The sequence below is a fragment of the Carex rostrata genome, chromosome 12 (assembly GCF_964058835.1).
Source record: "Carex rostrata chromosome 12, lpCarRost1.2, whole genome shotgun sequence".
Classification (NCBI taxonomy): Eukaryota; Viridiplantae; Streptophyta; class Magnoliopsida; order Poales; family Cyperaceae; genus Carex; species Carex rostrata.
In genome coordinates, this window is record NC_135929.1 from 12243362 (window position 1) to 12260840 (window position 17479).

Sequence of the window (17479 nt, forward strand, 5' to 3'; positions counted from 1 at the left end):
TTTTTAATGATAACAAAGATGGAAGGAATCATTCAATTGAAGCAGATCAGCAATCAAATATATGGTTACTTTCATGCCATGAAAAAAAATAAATAAACAATACCATATACTTCAATTTAACACAATGGACAAAATGCATGGCAATATTTCATCCTTGTTAAATAAATAAATAAATAAAAGAGCGAGGCATAGCAATATATCAAAACCAAAGTTATTTAATCCATGAGAAAAAATTTTAGAGGTACAAACACAAAAGAAGGTCGAAGTAGTTTGACATCTTTTATGTAAACTGTTCGCTTTGGTAGGTTATATGAAAGACATATGCACAATAACTCTCATATTTACTGAGTTGTGACATTTTTTGAACAAAATAAAATTAGAACTGATTGATATTAACTTTTGCAAGGGGCTATAGGAAACAAGAAAAAGAAAATATGAGGGCTATAGGGAAATATTACGAGTTTATAATGAAGCCAGACAGCTAAGCTGGGTTTTGTTTGGACTTAAACAGGCTGTGGGGCCCGTGAGATAAATTATTGTATATCTTATATGGAGAAGCTTCCCCGAAGTTTCCTGGAAGTTTTGGGGGTTATACGGAGAAGTTTCCTAGAAATTTCAGGCTGGGTTTTGTAAATTCTTGGTGTCTTATACGGAGTAAGCTTCCCTGAAATTTCCTGAAAGTTTTGGGGGCCGTGCACAATAATTATATAACTCAAATTTTACTATTTATAAATGTTTGTTTCAAAATATTTTGTTTTACGTTGTTTGGAAAAGTAGAAGACCCTCAATCTCCATTTATTCTATGTGTATCGTATTTGATAAAACGGATTTGAATAATTTTTTTTGTTCACTTATTAGATATCTATCTAGATAATGATTTTTATTCGTTAGATAAACATATATAGTTACAATGACAACCACAATTTCTATTGACATGTACTGGTGAAGGGGTATAGCATCTTCAATGACAACCAAATACTATTTAACTATCATCTGTACTGGTTTTTTGATATTTCCTTTATGTTTGAACTTGAAATAAGTTAAAATAAAATACTCCATTAAATTTTATAATATCTCAAACATTGCCCAATCACAAGTTTGTCTCTGCTCCGTTTGATATTAGCCACTCTCTCTCTCTCTCTCTCTATATATATATATATGACTTCCACTTATCAAGGTTTTGTAATTGAATCAACTAGTAACTAATAGTAGCCTACACATTGTTAGCGACAATTAATCCTTTTGTAAGACTAAATACAAGACGACGTCCGTTATGTTAGATATAAATTAAGACACTCAATTTGCAAGTTGTGATGGCGTTTGATTTTGATCGCAAATTATAGAAAAATGGTAAGGGCATGATGGAAAAATATAAATTAAGGAATATTCAACTTTAAGTAATTAATTAACTCTATTAATAAACAGAACAATAAAATTAGAGTTAAGAGATGTATTACATACAATAAAGAATACGAAAGTAAATAGAAAGCTGAAGATGTTTTCAATTATAAATATAAATTTAACCCATTGAACAATAAGCACTAAGATTAAATGTGACCCCTAAAAAAAACAATGTTTACTGGTTTGATGTCCCATTAGCACTTTTAGAATGGTTATTGATCTCGGCATGAGCGGAACTAGAATTAAAATTTAGATAGGAGTAGTTGAAAAATAAGAAATAAAAATGGATGATATAGTAAGTAAGATTTGAATTCATTTACTCACAACCTTAATTAGTAACTTTAATTAGTAGACTACAAACAAATCTATTTTATGAGCAAAGCTAGAGTGTGATGTGCTCATTAATAGAGTTTGATGAGCACAACTTCAAAAGTATATCGGATCGACATCAAACGTCAAATTTAAACCGTTGAAATTCATGTACTTTATGAGTGATGCATATACATGCAAAATTTTAAAATTTTAGAGTTTATTTGTTACAAGGTCAAGCGGTCAAAGAAATAATAAAAATTGAATATATAAAACAACTTATAAATTAACTTATAAAATGTTCATTTCTTTGACCGCTTGACCGTGTAGCAAATAAACTCAAAACTTTCAAAATTTTGCATGTACATGCATCATTCATGAAGTACATAGATTTCAACGGTTTGGATTCGACGTTTGAAGTTGATCCGATGAACTTTTAAACTCTCTTACTGAATGCATCACACCCTAGCTTTGCTCCTATTATATACATATAATGTAACATCTCAATTTTCGAGCATCTGAAATTAAGTTTATCTAACTTGAAGTAAAGCGATTTAAAATAGTAATGTAGGTTTTCGATTATATTTACCAACTTTGGTATTTTAAAATTCTAATGTCTCAATTTTTGAATATTTGAATATTTCACGTAATTCAATAGTAGTTATAATATGTTAAGATTTATTTTGAATTTTTGTCAATTAAAATGAATAATTATTTTAAAATTAAATGATTGTAGAGTCAGGAGAATATATATGTTTTGATTCCATTTTGAAATGTTGTAAACTTTATTTGACGATATATTAATTAGAACGGTTAGTATTTTACAATTAAAGGTAAATCTTTAAATAAGTTTGATTTTAGTGAAACTCATTGATCAATATATATAGATAGATAGATAGATAGAGAGAGAGGCTAATATACAATTGATTGTTTCTAGCTTCCTGTATAACTAAGTCATTTTCTGATTTTTAAAGTCTAAATGATCGATCCAAACCGTTACATGTCATCTCTATATTAAAATGTGCTTGGAGACTAAATTTTACATTTTTTTGGAATTTTTTTACTATTTGTTCAGCCACTTTGAAAATAGCCGATCCAACGGTGGCTTAACAAAATAGCAAAATCAGAAGCCACCGTTGGATCAACCATTTTCAAAGTGGCTTAATAAATAGTAAAAAAATTCAGAAAAAATGTAAAATTTTGTCTCCAAGCATATTTCAATATAGAGATCACATCTAACGGTTCAGATCGACATTTTAGATTTTGAAAATGAAAAAGTGACTTATAACCATATAAACTCATACGTTTATATAAGTAGAGTAGCCAACTTCTCTCTCTCTCTCTCTCTCTATATATATATATATATATATATATATATATATATATATAGAGTTAGGCTGGGGTGCTATGGATAGCATAGAGGCCTCTATGCTACGGCTCAATATTCGAGTTTTCAAAATCCAAACGGTCGATCCGAACCGTTCATCTTATTCTCCATATTAATATCTGCTTGGAGACCAAATTTTACATTTTTTTGAATTTTTTTACTATTTATTAAGTATTTTACAAAATTGTTGATCCAATGGTGGCTGCACAAAACAGTAAAACCGTTGGATTAGCGATTTTCAAAGTGGCTTAATAAATAGTAAAAAAATTCAGAAAATTATAAAATTTGGTCTCCAAGCAGATATTAATATGGAGAATAAGATGAACGGTTCGGATCGACCGTTTGGATTTTGAAAACTCAAATATTGAGCCGTAGCATAGAGGCCACTATGCTATCCATAGCACCCCAGCCTAACTCATATATATATATATATATATATATATATATATATAGGAAAGAGATGGGCTACGGTGAGTTGCGAAGTAAAGCGACTATTTTACTTCACACTCATATTTTACGATTTGAAAATTCAAACGACCGATCCGAACCGCTCAACATGATCTCCATATTGAAATGTGCTTGGAGACCAAATTTTATATTTTTTGGAATTTTTATTAAGAAATTTTGAAAATCGTTGATCCGATGGTCCAAATTTTTTTACTGTTTTGTACTGTTCACAGCATTTTTCAAAATTGCTTAATAAATAATAAAAACAATTCCAAAAAATGTACAATTTGGTCTCCAAGCACATTTCAATATGGAGATCACATCTAATGGTTTGGATCGGTCATTTGGATTTTCAAAATGAAAATACGGCATGAAGTAGAAACGCGTTTTACTTCACAACTCTATAGGAAAATGCTAATATGCTATGCGTAGCATAGAGGGCCTCCGTGCAATGACTCAATATTCGACTTTTTAAAATTCTAACGGTCGATCCGAACCGTTCATCTTGTTCTCCATATTAATATGTATTTGGATACCAAATTTTATATTTTTAAAAAAAAATTTACTATTTTTTTAGATTTATTGAAAATCGTTGTTTTCAGCAAATCTTGACCATAAAAAAATAACGATTTTTAATAAATCTAAAAAAATAGTAAAATTTTTTTTAAAAATATAAAATTTGGTATCCAAATACATATTAATATAGAGAACAAGATTAATGGTTCGGATCGACTGTTAGAATTTTGAAAAGTCCAATATTGAGCCGTTGCACGGAGACCCTCTATGCTACGCGTAGCATGCTAGCAGGTTCCTATATATATATGTATAGTTATATATAGTTATAGAAACACTTGTCGAGCTAAATTCAGAACCGTTAGATTAGATTATAGATGTCAAATTCAAAGACAGATCCTGATTAATGCGGATGTTGGGTGAGTGCAGTCCACTCTGAACTGAAGGGGACGAGTCGGTCAATAATGAGCAATATTTTCTCCGTTTCCTAAAAAACGGACAAGTCCAGCTTCCCTTTAAAAGCTGAGGTAATTGATATCTCCAGTCCAGTGCCTCGGTAATTCGGAGGAAATGAAGCATTCATTAATTATGTGAACTGTGAATCTGTGATGGCGCGTGGGGTCCACTCTGAACTCTGAAGGGCAAGGCGACGCCTGAGACTTAAGAGGATATATAGCTTGAAATTTCTTAATTTCACTCCATTTCATAAGAAAGAATAAGTCCAGTTACTCTAAAAACACATGTATGTCATTGGTTTCTCTTTCTCCAGTGCTCTCACTCTTCCTTTTACAACTAGTATACAGTGCCATATATGTGTGTTCACAGTTTGGAAATACATAAATTAAATTATCTTTAAAAACAGCACACATCAAATTTAATCTTACTGACTATCAACTACATATATTTTGCTAGGATCTAAAAAATCATAAATATGACCATGAACTACATATATTTTGCATGTAACTATTATGTGAATATTTTGAAATCATTTAAATTTTTTTTTAAAATTTCTATAAAAAAATTTAATTTAAAAAATATTATTTCTTTTATAGTTTTATTTGGAAAGCAAAATTCGTTAAATAATGTTAGAAAATAAATCTACTAATTAAATTGTACCATCAACGATATGCAAAGGAGGTTCCATAATAACGGATTAATTTTAATAAAAAAAACAAATAATATTGCTCGTCCGGATAAGTAGTCCAGATCTTGTTCAGAAAATTTACAACTATTTTTACTTTTTTACCATACTAAACTTTCATCACAAACAAACACAAAAGAATAATGAAAAATATATATATACAACCCATGACAAGAAATCAGGGGTGTCCAATGAGCATTAGACCAAATTTGATTTGTTTGATCTGCTATAAGATTCGTGTAGATCAAGTTCATACGAATCTTGATGTGAATTAAATGACTTTGACCGGACAAATTTGATTGGATACCCATCAAAATGCCACAAAACAACAAGCATAAGCAAAGCAAATAAAAAAATAAATACAAAATTAACATCCTATTACAAAAAGTACTCCTCAATGGTTTATTGTACCCTCAACACTTCTCTTTTTCAGATCTCAACATTGAAGTCTTTCGTTTCTAAATCTGCAAAGCTCCAAAAGAAAATATCAATGAGTTTTATAATACAGAAACTTTCATATATATATATATATGAGGAGGGATCAAGTTACAACACTTGAAAGTTACAACAAAGTTACAACATCATTTTTTTTCATTTTCAAAGTCCAAATCGTCGATCCAAACCGTTAGATATTCAATCTATATTAAAATGTGCTTACAGACTAAATTTGACATTTTTTGAATTTTTTTTGCTATTTATTAAGATGGGTACAAAATTGCTGTTTTTAATGGTGCAGAATTTTAATAAAAACAGCGATTTTGTACCCATCTTAATAAATAGCAAAAAAATTTAAAAAAATGTCAAATTTGGTCTGCAAGCACATTTTAATATAGATTGAATATCTAACGGTTTGGATCGACGATTTGGACTTTGAAAATGAAAAAAAATGATGTTGTAACTTTGTTGTAACTTTCAAGTGTTGTAACTTGATCCCTCCTCTATATATATATATATATATATTGCTTAAAATCCACAAACTAATTAAGGATTGTTTCAAAAATTAAACTTTTCTGTTCTTTCTTCGTCCTATATTTCTATTTTTTGAATGAAACTTGACACCTGCATTACATAGCTCTCTAGATAATCCCAATTTAAATGACATACCTCAATGTAACACATGAAAAGAAAAATGGTGCCAATAACATTGTCTCATATTGTGTACCACTTAATGCCTATATTTATTTGTTACTGGTTGAATTCGAATCTAAAATCCTTGAATTTGCTGCATTATGAAAGGAAAGATGTGAAAAACATAAAATAAGTAAAATTCAAGCACTATCTCAACACCCTCTAATACAAAATAATCCATGTTATAGTTGCATTGCAAGGATTCAAATTGAAAAAATATATATATATAGAGTAAGGCTGGGGTGCTATGGATAGCATAGAGGCCTCTATGCTACGGCTCAATATTCAAGTTTTCAAAATCCAAACGGTCGATCCGAACCGTTCATCTTATTCTCCATATTAATATCTGCTTGGAGACCAAATTTTACATTTTTCTGAATTTTTTTACTATTTATTAAGTATTTTACAAAATTGTTGATCCAACGGTGGCTGCACAAAACAGTAAAACCGTTGGATCAGCGGTTTTCAAAGTGGCTTAATAAATAGTAAACAAATTCAAAAAAATGTAAAATTTGGTCTCCAAGCACATATTAATTTGGAGAACAAGATGAACGGTTTGGATCTATCATTTGGACTTTAAAAATTGAAAAATGACTTGGTTGTACGGGACCTCAAGAACAATCGATTGTATATATATTAGCCTACCTCTATATATATATATATATATATATATATATATCAATTGTTCAAAAAATAATCCATAGTTTTTAATTTATTTAACATTTATGGGTTGATTAATTAAAAAACCAGAATGCACGAGTACAAAATTTGTATTACTTGTAGAGATATTAATTGTATGAATGTTATGAATTAGATAATTGTGATATGGTGCTATTTTAGAAAGAAAACAGGGGTCAGAAAACACAGAAGAATAATATAATAATATACTTAAAAAGTGAGTTCACTTCAGGACCGTCCTGCTATGGTACTAATTCATTTGCATAGGTGGTGCGTTTTGTACTTGAAAACTAGGTACAAACATTTGAATATGATAGTGCTAACAAACTAAATTCAGTTATGGAACTTATGGAATTGAGAATATATATAATTGCCACATTGTACTTGTACCAAATAAAATACCAGATCAATCCAAATTCAAAAGGAATCGGTTTGATCTACTCCAAGATTCGTTTAGATCAAGTTCATGTGAATCTTAACACGGAACAAATGACTCCAACCAGGCATTGAATAGAATTTGATCCGATGTCCATTGAAACATCGCCCTTCACAAATGACCCAAAAAAAGCAAGCATAACCAAATTATATAAAAATAAAATAAAAACAACCTTTTACAAAAATCTCCTTCCGAATGATTTATTTTACCTTCAAACATTGCTCTGTTCTAGATCTCAACATGGACGCCTTTTGTTTCTAAATCTACAAAGCACAAAAAGAATATAAAAATTATATTTTTAGTACTTAAACTGTTATATATATATCAAATCCAAAATTTATCTTTAATGTTCTTTCTTGGTCCTGTATGTCTATTTGTTTAATGAAACTTGATACCTGCATTACTCAAAATCGATAAATCCTAATATTACTGACACATCTCATTAGAAAACTTGAAAATAAATAAATGGTGCTAATAACATTGTTACATGCTGAGTAGTGAGTACCGCTCAATGCCTAAATTGACTAGTTACATGTTAAATTCTAAACTAAAATCCATGTATTTGCTGCATTATGAAAGAGCGTAAAGTCTATAAAATTCAAGTACATTGTATTTGTACAATTCAAGTGTAGTTGGAAATTATGGTAATAGCGCTAAGAAATGAAAATGCATCGTAATACCGCTGAGAAATTAAAATGTATGAAACTGGCGGTACATTGCCACATTGTAAATTGGTACAAACTAATATACCGGACCAATACAAATTTTAAATTCTATACTTTATGTGAGAATAAAGAATTCGGTGAATTTATCAAGCAAAGGATCTGATATTAGAAAAAAAATATATGATAAATAATATGAAGTTAGTATGATAAAGTGGAGGAATTAATATACCTGAACAAAAATAGTAATGGCAAGATCAAGCTTCTACCCTTGTTGCATGTCACATCATCTCACATAATCTCTTAGCTTGTGCGTACATTGGTGGTGAAACTAAATGGTGTCTTTTGGTAAGTAGCACTGAAAGATTCACGAGGTGAGTAGATAGTCACCTTGGGAATGTGCTTGAATTTGTTCCACTCAGATCCACTTTCTCCTTGACTTACAATCTTCACCAGCAACTCCTCACTACACGTGATTCTTAGCTTCTGTGGCATTGTCGTCCTCAAATAATTTGGTAGGATTTCCATGTTAAAATCAATTAAATTCATCATCTGTAAAGCTTTAAGGTTCTCCACAGCTTTTAGATTTGGGCATTCTTCGATTAGAATATATGAGATACTGGGCAAATTTGAAATCCTCTCCAAGTTTGGGTTTCTAACAACACGAATATCTTTGATTGATAGGAGGTTTTCTATTGTAATCAACTTATTAGCACCTTTAATCTCTAGGTACTCCAAGGAAGTAGCATGATGCAAAAGACCATCCGGAAGAGATCTCAATAGGGGACAATCTCTAATAAATAATTTTTTCAGCTTAGGCATGGCTACTTGTCCCTTATTCCACTGCCACTCTTTCCAATTGGGCATCCCTATAAAGTGTAGTTGCCCCAATTTGGGAAATGCGGACTTATTGGCATGGCAACTTGTAGCTGTTATATCTCTATTTTGGATGCGTCCCCACAATAACTCTTCTCCCACACTCACGACTGAATATGCACCTATTATTTGAAGAAAATCCAAATTCGAGAGTTGGCCTAACAACGCAAGCTCCTCAAAGCATGCACAATTTTTGATACAAATATATCTCAAGTTTGGAAGGTTTGCCCTCAAATTTAGCCAATTAGGAAGGTGGCTGCCAAAGTAACCTACAATTTCAACAATTTCTAGAGAAGGTGGAGGACAAAGCTCGTTTAAAACATCCTCAGTTGTCATCTTCTTTTCATTAGTTTGGGAAAGTTGTTCTTCGGAACTCAATGTGCTGTAAAATAACCATAATCTTTGTAAACAACCTTTGTTTAGAAGGTTTGCCATGTTTGCTATGTTCTTGTCCGATACTTTCTCTAAACTGGATAACGAGAGACTAATTAGCTTTGATAGAGCTTCTATGCTGTCTAGGCTACTAAATCCTTCCAAACTATTTTCGTCTGGCCTGAATCCGAATAGTTGAATGAGGTTGTCTAGTTTATTTAGGCCTACGGGGATTCCCCTGACTCCTGAATTCCTAATAGCGAGGAATTTCAATTCTTGTAGATTGGTGATACTACGAGGGACATCTGACAAACTTTCGCAACCAGTAAGGTTCAAATATGCTAGATATTTGAGCTTTCCAATGGAATAAGGAAGATTTCTTATATTTGAACCACCGACATCCAAGTATCTTAGATGCATGAGGTCACACAAAGAATCTGGTAGGCTTGAGAAATTGGAGAAACTAAGGTCTAAGAGGCGGAGGTTTGAAAAGGCTTTACACAAATAATCTAGAGAAATTTCAGACTTATCGCGAAGCAATAATGTTCTCAACTCATTTTTCTTTTTGAATAATTCGGTATTCACCCTATTTCCTTCTATAGATAACCGTCGTATTTTTAGTGGACCATCAGGCCTGAATAAAACATCTCCCTCCCTCAATACACAGTTCTCATCTTTTCCTAATTGGCGGGCAAAGGACCACAAAAGATCATGCATTTTGCATTCTCCTTGATCATAGAATATGTCAGTATCTTCCAAAAGATTTCGTACCAATAACTCATTGTAGTACTCTTTTCCCAACTTCCAGAAATCTACCGTATCTGGCAAAAATCCTTCTGCTAGCCATTGAAAGATTAAATTTGTTTTACGAAACCCAAAATCTTCTGGAAAGAGGGAACAAAAGATGAAGCATTGCTTCAAAGGTGATGAAAGATCCTCATAACTCAAATGGAATGCATTGTGGATACCTGACATCCTAACAATTGACCACATATTGCTATTTAGAACAGCTTGCCATTCGACTATGGTTTTTGACTTTGTGCAAAGCACACCACCTATACTTTTGATAGCAAGAGGCAAACCATCACATTTTTCAACTAATTGCAACCCAATATCCTTAAATTCTTGAATCTCACTCTCCTTCTCATTTTGAAATACCTGTCAATGAATGAATTAAAAGTTAGGAGCTTCGATGGACCATATAATTAAGGTGTAATCTTGTACGTCACTGTATAACTATATAAGGTACTTATTTAAAAAGAATAAAATACGAAACCGACTTTTTAATTGCCCAAACATGGAAAAAAGTACTCATTTAATGACATACATTGGTTCAATTATTTTTCACTGAAAATGGACATACAAAAAGTATAGATTGAGATATATTTAGTTCAATTACTTTTCGTTGAAACTTTTAAGTATTTTGTACTTCCAAAAAACATAAAAATACACAATCTAATTATAACAGGAGCGATTTCTTTCTTGTGCTCAAATTAGAAAGCAATGCAAGCAGCTATAGAGCATCTTTTCTTCAATGTGAAATTGAGGGTTACTGACAAGTTTATGATAACTTAATTTCAAATCTTCATAAACTATAGATTTTTCGAATATATGTATATTAGGGGTGAAAACGGAGCGGATGATGCTAATACCAAATCTATTTCCATTTGTCAATGAGCGGATACGAATACGAATACGAATAGTAAACGGATGTTAAAACTCAAAATCAAATCTGCCTTAAATGGATACGGATACGGAGCGGATAATCTACGAATACGGATACGAAACGAATAATTGATTATATGAACTTTAAGAAAAGAAATCACAAAACTAAATTAAAAAAAAAAACATATTTATGCAAATATAATACCTCCATTTATCCTTTTATTTTATAAATACTGAACTATTTTATAAATTACAAATTTATCCAAATATTAATATCATTCTCTGTAATTAAAAAATAAAATAAAATGGAGATGTCAATGACCATATCAATGCTATGCTATATCCATAGCATTACTCGTGATAATAAAATATAAACTTAAATATGTATTTTGTATAGGGAAACAAAAAGATTAATGTTTCCTAAGTCTGAATTGCAACTGAGATTGTATGTGGCTATTAGAAAAAAAAAAAAATACTTTAGAAAAGCTCTGGTATTCTTTCAATTTCTCTTTATAATTTAATAGTAATTTTTAAAAATAAAAAAATCATTGTATATATAATGCATGGCACTACAATGCAACATGAGAATTTTTTATTTATAGAAAATATTACTATTAAATAATTAAGAAAAAAAGAAAATGTGCTGGGCTTTTTTGATAGCATAGATGGATAACAAAAAAAAACATTGGATCCAAACTGGGGAGCAGATTTTTTTTCCACGGAAACAAAGTATTTTCTGTTTTAGAAAAAAATCAAGCTACTCTTTCGGTTTAAAAAAATTTCAGCTACTATTTCAAAAAATATTCCAGCACTCTTTCTAGTTTAAAAAAGATTAATCAAAAATTATATTTCAAAAAAGTATCAGCCTCTCTTTCAGAAAAAAAAAAATCACTTTGGACCCCAAAACAAATCAGTTGCAAAGTTTGTATTTTTTTTTTTTCAAATCAATCTATGCTATCAATAAACTGGAACACTATTTCTGTTTCTCTTTATTATTTAATAATAATTTCTATAAATAGAAAATTCTCAAAAGTTAATATCGAAGACTGGAATTATTGCTCACCAAAAGTAGTAGACAAAAAATTTAAATAAACGTTTAAAAAGCAAAGATACGAAATATTTTGAAGAATATATTAATTGTTAAAAATTGCACATTAGCGAGACATTAATTTGAAATTCAATTATAAAGGCAAATAATCATAGGCACTATATCTATTGTTGTTTAATGATAAAAATTCACCATTGTTTGGATAGGATTAAATAAGCTTGTATTTGTTATACGACTGTCAAATAGTTTGTTTAAGAACTCAATAATTAAATCATAATCTAGACAAAGTAGGAAAGCTAATCAAGGCTAAACAATTAATAAAAATTACCTGTTTTATTAATAGGGACCACCCATCTTCATCAGATAACTTATGTACCCGATGTAATTTTGTTGCCCTCATTTCGTTTGCAACTCTTTCATCTCGTGTAGTGACAAGTAACCTACTCCCGTGAGCTCCGCTTCTCATGGGAGCTCGCAACAGACTGTTCCACACTGCTTGACTCTCTTCCCAAACATCATCGAGAACAAGAAGAAACTTTTTGCCATGGATGAGCCTCTTGAGTATAGGCACCAGCTCCGCTCTTTCTTGTGCACCACCGTGGTCGCCTCCTACCTCCCGAATCACTGATTTCAATAATTCTACTCCTTTCACCTTCTTTGAGACACAAACCCAAATTTTTAACTGGAATTCTTCTTCAATCCTTCTATCATTGAAGATCTTACTTGCTAGAGTTGTCTTTCCAATTCCACCCATTCCCACAATTGCTAGAACCAGAATGATTTCTTCCGCACTCTTCTCTTCTTCAGTCAACCAGTTCACTAGCATCTTAGTGTCTTCTTCAATCTTTTCACCCACAATATCATCTAGCACAACCAAGGGATCAGTCTTGCGGGTGATGATCGAATCCACTCGGGGAACTGGGTCGGAAGGTCCAGAAGAGATTTGGAATTCGATCAAACCCAAATCAGTCTTTCTCTTTGCAATCCCATCGAGCCTCGAATTGATATCTTTGATTTTGGAACCAATCTTATGAGCAAAGAATGGGTTCCGAAAGTAGGATAGCAAAGGGCAGCCACAACGAGCATTTGATGAGGAATGGGAACTGGAACCAGCAAGGCGGTCCTTTGCCTTCATTAGACATAGGTCAATGATGTCATCAGCATCATACATGACATCCTTGAGCTGAATAAGCCACCGCTCGATGGAACTGCTCTTGCTTTGCTTCCTCTCAGCATCAGCAAGGACGCATTGGATGTCACAAACGGTCTCGCTGAGCTTCTCGATCTGGCCAGGGATGCCCAGAAGCATGCCCACCTCAGCCTGCACCATTTGCAGAAGAAGTTCGCCGAACTTTGACAGGAAAGCATCGAGTATCATAGCCATTTTTTTTTTCTGAATGAGAGCTGCCGGTATAGTGGTCAGGAGGAAGAGAGATTGGAATGGAGATAGTTGGAGAATGTGGTTGTAGAACACAATTTAATTCTTTCCTTATATTTTTGCTAGGATCAAAGAATACTTATTCCATTCTTTCTGTTGTACCTTTTTCTTTTGATTACCTTTTCTTTTTTGTAAATTTGAAGCTTTCTTATTCGAAAGAGATGAAGCATAATGGCAAGACAAGGAAAGGGCACTGTTTTTTTTATATTTGTTTTTAACCAATAAAAATGCATTGTATTTGTTTTTGTTGTGAATACACGTGATAGAATCGTTCTCTGTTAACAGAGTAGACACTTTTCGCGAGAGAAAAAATGTATTTATGACAGTACTCCGTCGCAAATAGAAAAAGCAGAACAATTATGGTACTCCGTCGCAAAAAGTCATTTTTTTATTCTCGCAAAAAGTGTCTCATTCTTGTTGTTGAAGCCCCGATAAGATATACCACAAGAACTATGGTTAAGGGGCTGATTGGCAACCCTTAATCTTAAGCTCACCAAATTATGAAGTTGTGGAGTATATAGAGTAGAACTCGGGTGTTTTTAAGCTCATCAAGTCTCTTGTGAACTTAACTGAATTTGGTCTCCAAGTACATTTTTATATGGAGATCATGTTCAACAGTTCGGATCGATTATTTGGACTTTTTAAACGGAGATATTAATCCATAGCACAAACCGTTCCGTGCTTTGCAAAGTACCATAGCCTCACTCCATATAAATTTGGGAGAAATTCATGCATATCCCTCAAAAACTTCAAAATTACGTATTTTTCCCTCTAAAATTCATAATATCATACATGAAATTGTCAGTTTTCTAATTGGTCGGTTTTCGAGAACAAATGTGTCATTTCTCTACTTCTGACACTTACATATGTATATATCCAAATGTCACTGTTGGAGTACACATTTGCTGCAACAGAAGTGATAACAGTTTGCTGCAAAGTTAACCATGTACATATTTATATGCGCCGCAGAGAACAACATGTTTAAATAAATTATGAAGCTTGCTGAGGGTCTTCACAACACTTAGTATATGCTTCTTGGTTTTATTGAATCCCTTTCCTTTTTCTTGATATTGTTTCTTATTTTAAATGATTTTTTTTTTTTTTTTTTCAAGCTGTGACGAACATCTTTATCCCTTTTTAGATAACTTTTGTATTGGTCTAGCACAAGATTTTCTTAATTACTGCTTTCTACATTTGACTTCTAGGATGCCAATGATACATTTTAATGCACGCATATTAGGAAAGGAAGCATTTTGGTAATTTCTCTATATATGTTCTCATTACCACTAAGCTATAATTTTGCTTTTGCTGTTCACTTCTGTTGTAATTCTTTAATTTATAATTTTGCCTTTACTGCTCACTGTTACCCTTCTATATTTGAATTGCTGTTTCGGTTAATGGTTTTCTTTTTCTATTTTATTTTAATATGCTCATTTTTATTTCTAAATCACTCTTCCTTCGCTGGTAAATTTGTCAATGGCTTTTTTTTGTCTTAAATTTTTTAGTTAATTACCCTTTTAATTCAATTTAATAAAATGTTGATTAAATTTTCTTATACAAAATATTTTCTTGTACATTCTTTTTTGGTTTTTTGAGAAGTTACATTAAATTTACTGTTGCAAAGGCCCGATGATAATATAAGTATAAGAATGGAGATCGAAGAAACTGTTTCTGGTGGAGCCTGATAAAAAATATACATATGGTTGTCACATGCAAAGGTGATCGGGACTTGATATTCTTTCCAAGAGTATGGCATTAATTGTATATGATTGATGCGTTGTATGAAGCCAAAACTGGTCTGTCAATACCTTTACACCATTGTACATGATTTGTTTTTGAGGGGTATACTTGAAATTCCCCTTAAACTTAATATCTGTATCCTCCCAGGTACCTGATTGATTGCAAATTCTCTCTCTCTCTCTCTCTCTCTCTGTATGTGGTGTCAATGTATGTATCTTTACTAGTGCAAGCCTTTACATTTATATCTGTGCTCCAGTGAACAGCAGGTTGAAGCATGAATAATTACAAAGGATCCTGATAACACTATGTTTCTAATTTCTTATCCCTTTGTGTTTTTTTGTGATTGTTTGTGCTGTTCTGGATCTCCGTTAAAGATGACTGCTGTTATGGAATCAATTAAATTATTTATGCTGAATTATTTTACCCAAGAGTCTTAAAAGTTTAGATAATTATCCTTGTATATGATAACGTTAAAACATATAGCGAAAATCACTACTTTTTAGTACGAAAAATGATGAAAAAGCGTATGCAAAGTATCCATTTTTCCGAATTATTCATCGCAAACGTGTTTTAAGCTATTTTGGCAAGTTTTGGAGAAAGTTGCAAATTTAGGTCGAAAATGAAGCAAAAATGTCGTATTTGGGTCAATTATGAAGGAAACATCAAAATAGGACATCACGTGGAGTATGCAAACACCTCACATGAAGTGCACAACGTGCAACATGGCAAACTTCACTGAAATTCGGCTAAGTACAGTGCCCTGCGGTCTCGGCTATACCGCATGCGGTATAAATGCCTATGCCGCAGGGGCACACGGATTGGATCTGTGGACTGTCTAGTTTGGATTAAATCTCAGTCATTGAACAGCAACCTTCTAGAAGGATGAATCTCCGGATGTGGTAGGCTTTGCCTCGCTTTGAAGTCTATCTTTAATACTTTAAATATAGCATTTATGCAATACTTAGCACCCATGATCACCTATGATCTCCATGACTCCACTCCTTTAAGAAAGACTATATAAACCCCCATTGTAGTAGGAATTAGTGTGCATGTTTTAGTTGTGTAAGTCCATAGTTTAGAGCAGAGTATTGCGTATAATTTCTGAAGTTGTGGAGAAGAAAAGGCGATCGAAGTCCAACGCAGAAGAAGAAGAAGAAGTCATCCAAGGAAGAGGTGCATCTAGGTTTTAGATTATGTCTTTATTTTATTATTTCTTTTATTGTGTCATGGCTTTGAGTAGCTAAGCTTCTCTCCTCTAGAGAAGGATGTAATGAATTCTAATTGCTCTCTACTATAATATTTTTTTTATGTTTATTTGAGATTTCGTTATACTTAGAATGTTATCGAAATATGTCCTTGCATACATAGTTCTGTCTACAGATGGTCCAGTGTCCTCCACATACTTATAGGTGTTAAGTCATTGTATCTCGATGTGAGAAGGGATACAAGTAAGTACTACAAACACTTCGGCTAACGAGGCCTGGCCGCGGTTCAAAGGTTAGGGTTCGAACCCAGTGGGCTCCCTTGGCAGGATATAGATTAGATAACATCTCGAGGTTTAATTAGGAATTTATTTGTTATTTGTAATCCATATGCTATGAGGTTGCATAGTCATTGCGTCCTTGTGTTCCAAACATTTGTGACACACATGTAAGTACTAGCGCCTAAGCAACATGGTATTGGATCATTACTTGTAATGAATAGGGTTTAGGGTTATTACTTAGCGAGTAATAGGGAATATAATTGATTAGATTAGTGTGAGTAGTTTAATTATATTATATCATGTGATAATCTGAATTGTCTCCCACAAGCCAACCTTAGAGTTAGAGAACCTTTCAAATACGCATAGAACCGAACCCAAGCATCCGTGGGGATTATTTACCGGTATGCGGCTTTGCCTTGCGGGGTGGTCTATACTGCATATGGTAAGAAGGCCGTATGCAGGGCCAGATGCAGTAGTGACAGTGCCGTATGCAGGGCCGGATGCATGAGTACCATAAATATTGTATTGAGTTAATTAGAAGGAATTCGTCCAAAACCCTAGAGGCTCCCTAAACTTGGTTTACAGCAATTAGCATCTCCATTTATACCTTCGTCAGAGTAAACTGTAAAATCAAACTGTACCTTTATTATTATTATTATTATTATTATTATTATTATTATTATTATTATTATTTACACTTAATTTAGTATCCATGCTACTAAACAAATCCAATTGAACTAACCAAATAAACTCCA

General features: G+C 32.4%; 2 protein-coding genes across 2 annotated transcripts in view; both read right to left on the minus strand.

Moving 5' to 3' along the window:
* The window catches only part of LOC144562918 (26S proteasome regulatory subunit 10B homolog A), a 32770-nt gene that overhangs the window by 10008 nt on the left and 5283 nt on the right, over positions 1-17479 (minus strand). The gene's annotated exons all lie outside the window — the stretch shown is intronic.
* LOC144563673 (putative disease resistance protein RGA3) lies at positions 7021-13445 on the minus strand. Its single transcript, XM_078313146.1, has 3 exons — positions 12392-13445; positions 8335-10508; positions 7021-7703 (listed from the first exon to the last, which is right to left on the minus strand). The coding sequence occupies exons 1-2, from the start codon at positions 13439-13441 to the stop codon at positions 8406-8408; spliced, it is 3153 nt and encodes a 1050-aa protein (XP_078169272.1). The 5' UTR covers positions 13442-13445; the 3' UTR covers positions 7021-7703; positions 8335-8405.

Coding starts and splice junctions, on each gene's coding strand:
- LOC144563673 (XM_078313146.1), bottom strand. CDS start 13,441: ATGATACTCGATGCTTTCCTGTCAAAGTTCGGCGAACTTCTTCTGCAA. Junction 10,509..12,391: donor GGTCCCTATTAATAAAACAG/GTAATTTTTATT, acceptor ATTCATTGACAG/GTATTTCAAAATGAGAAGGA.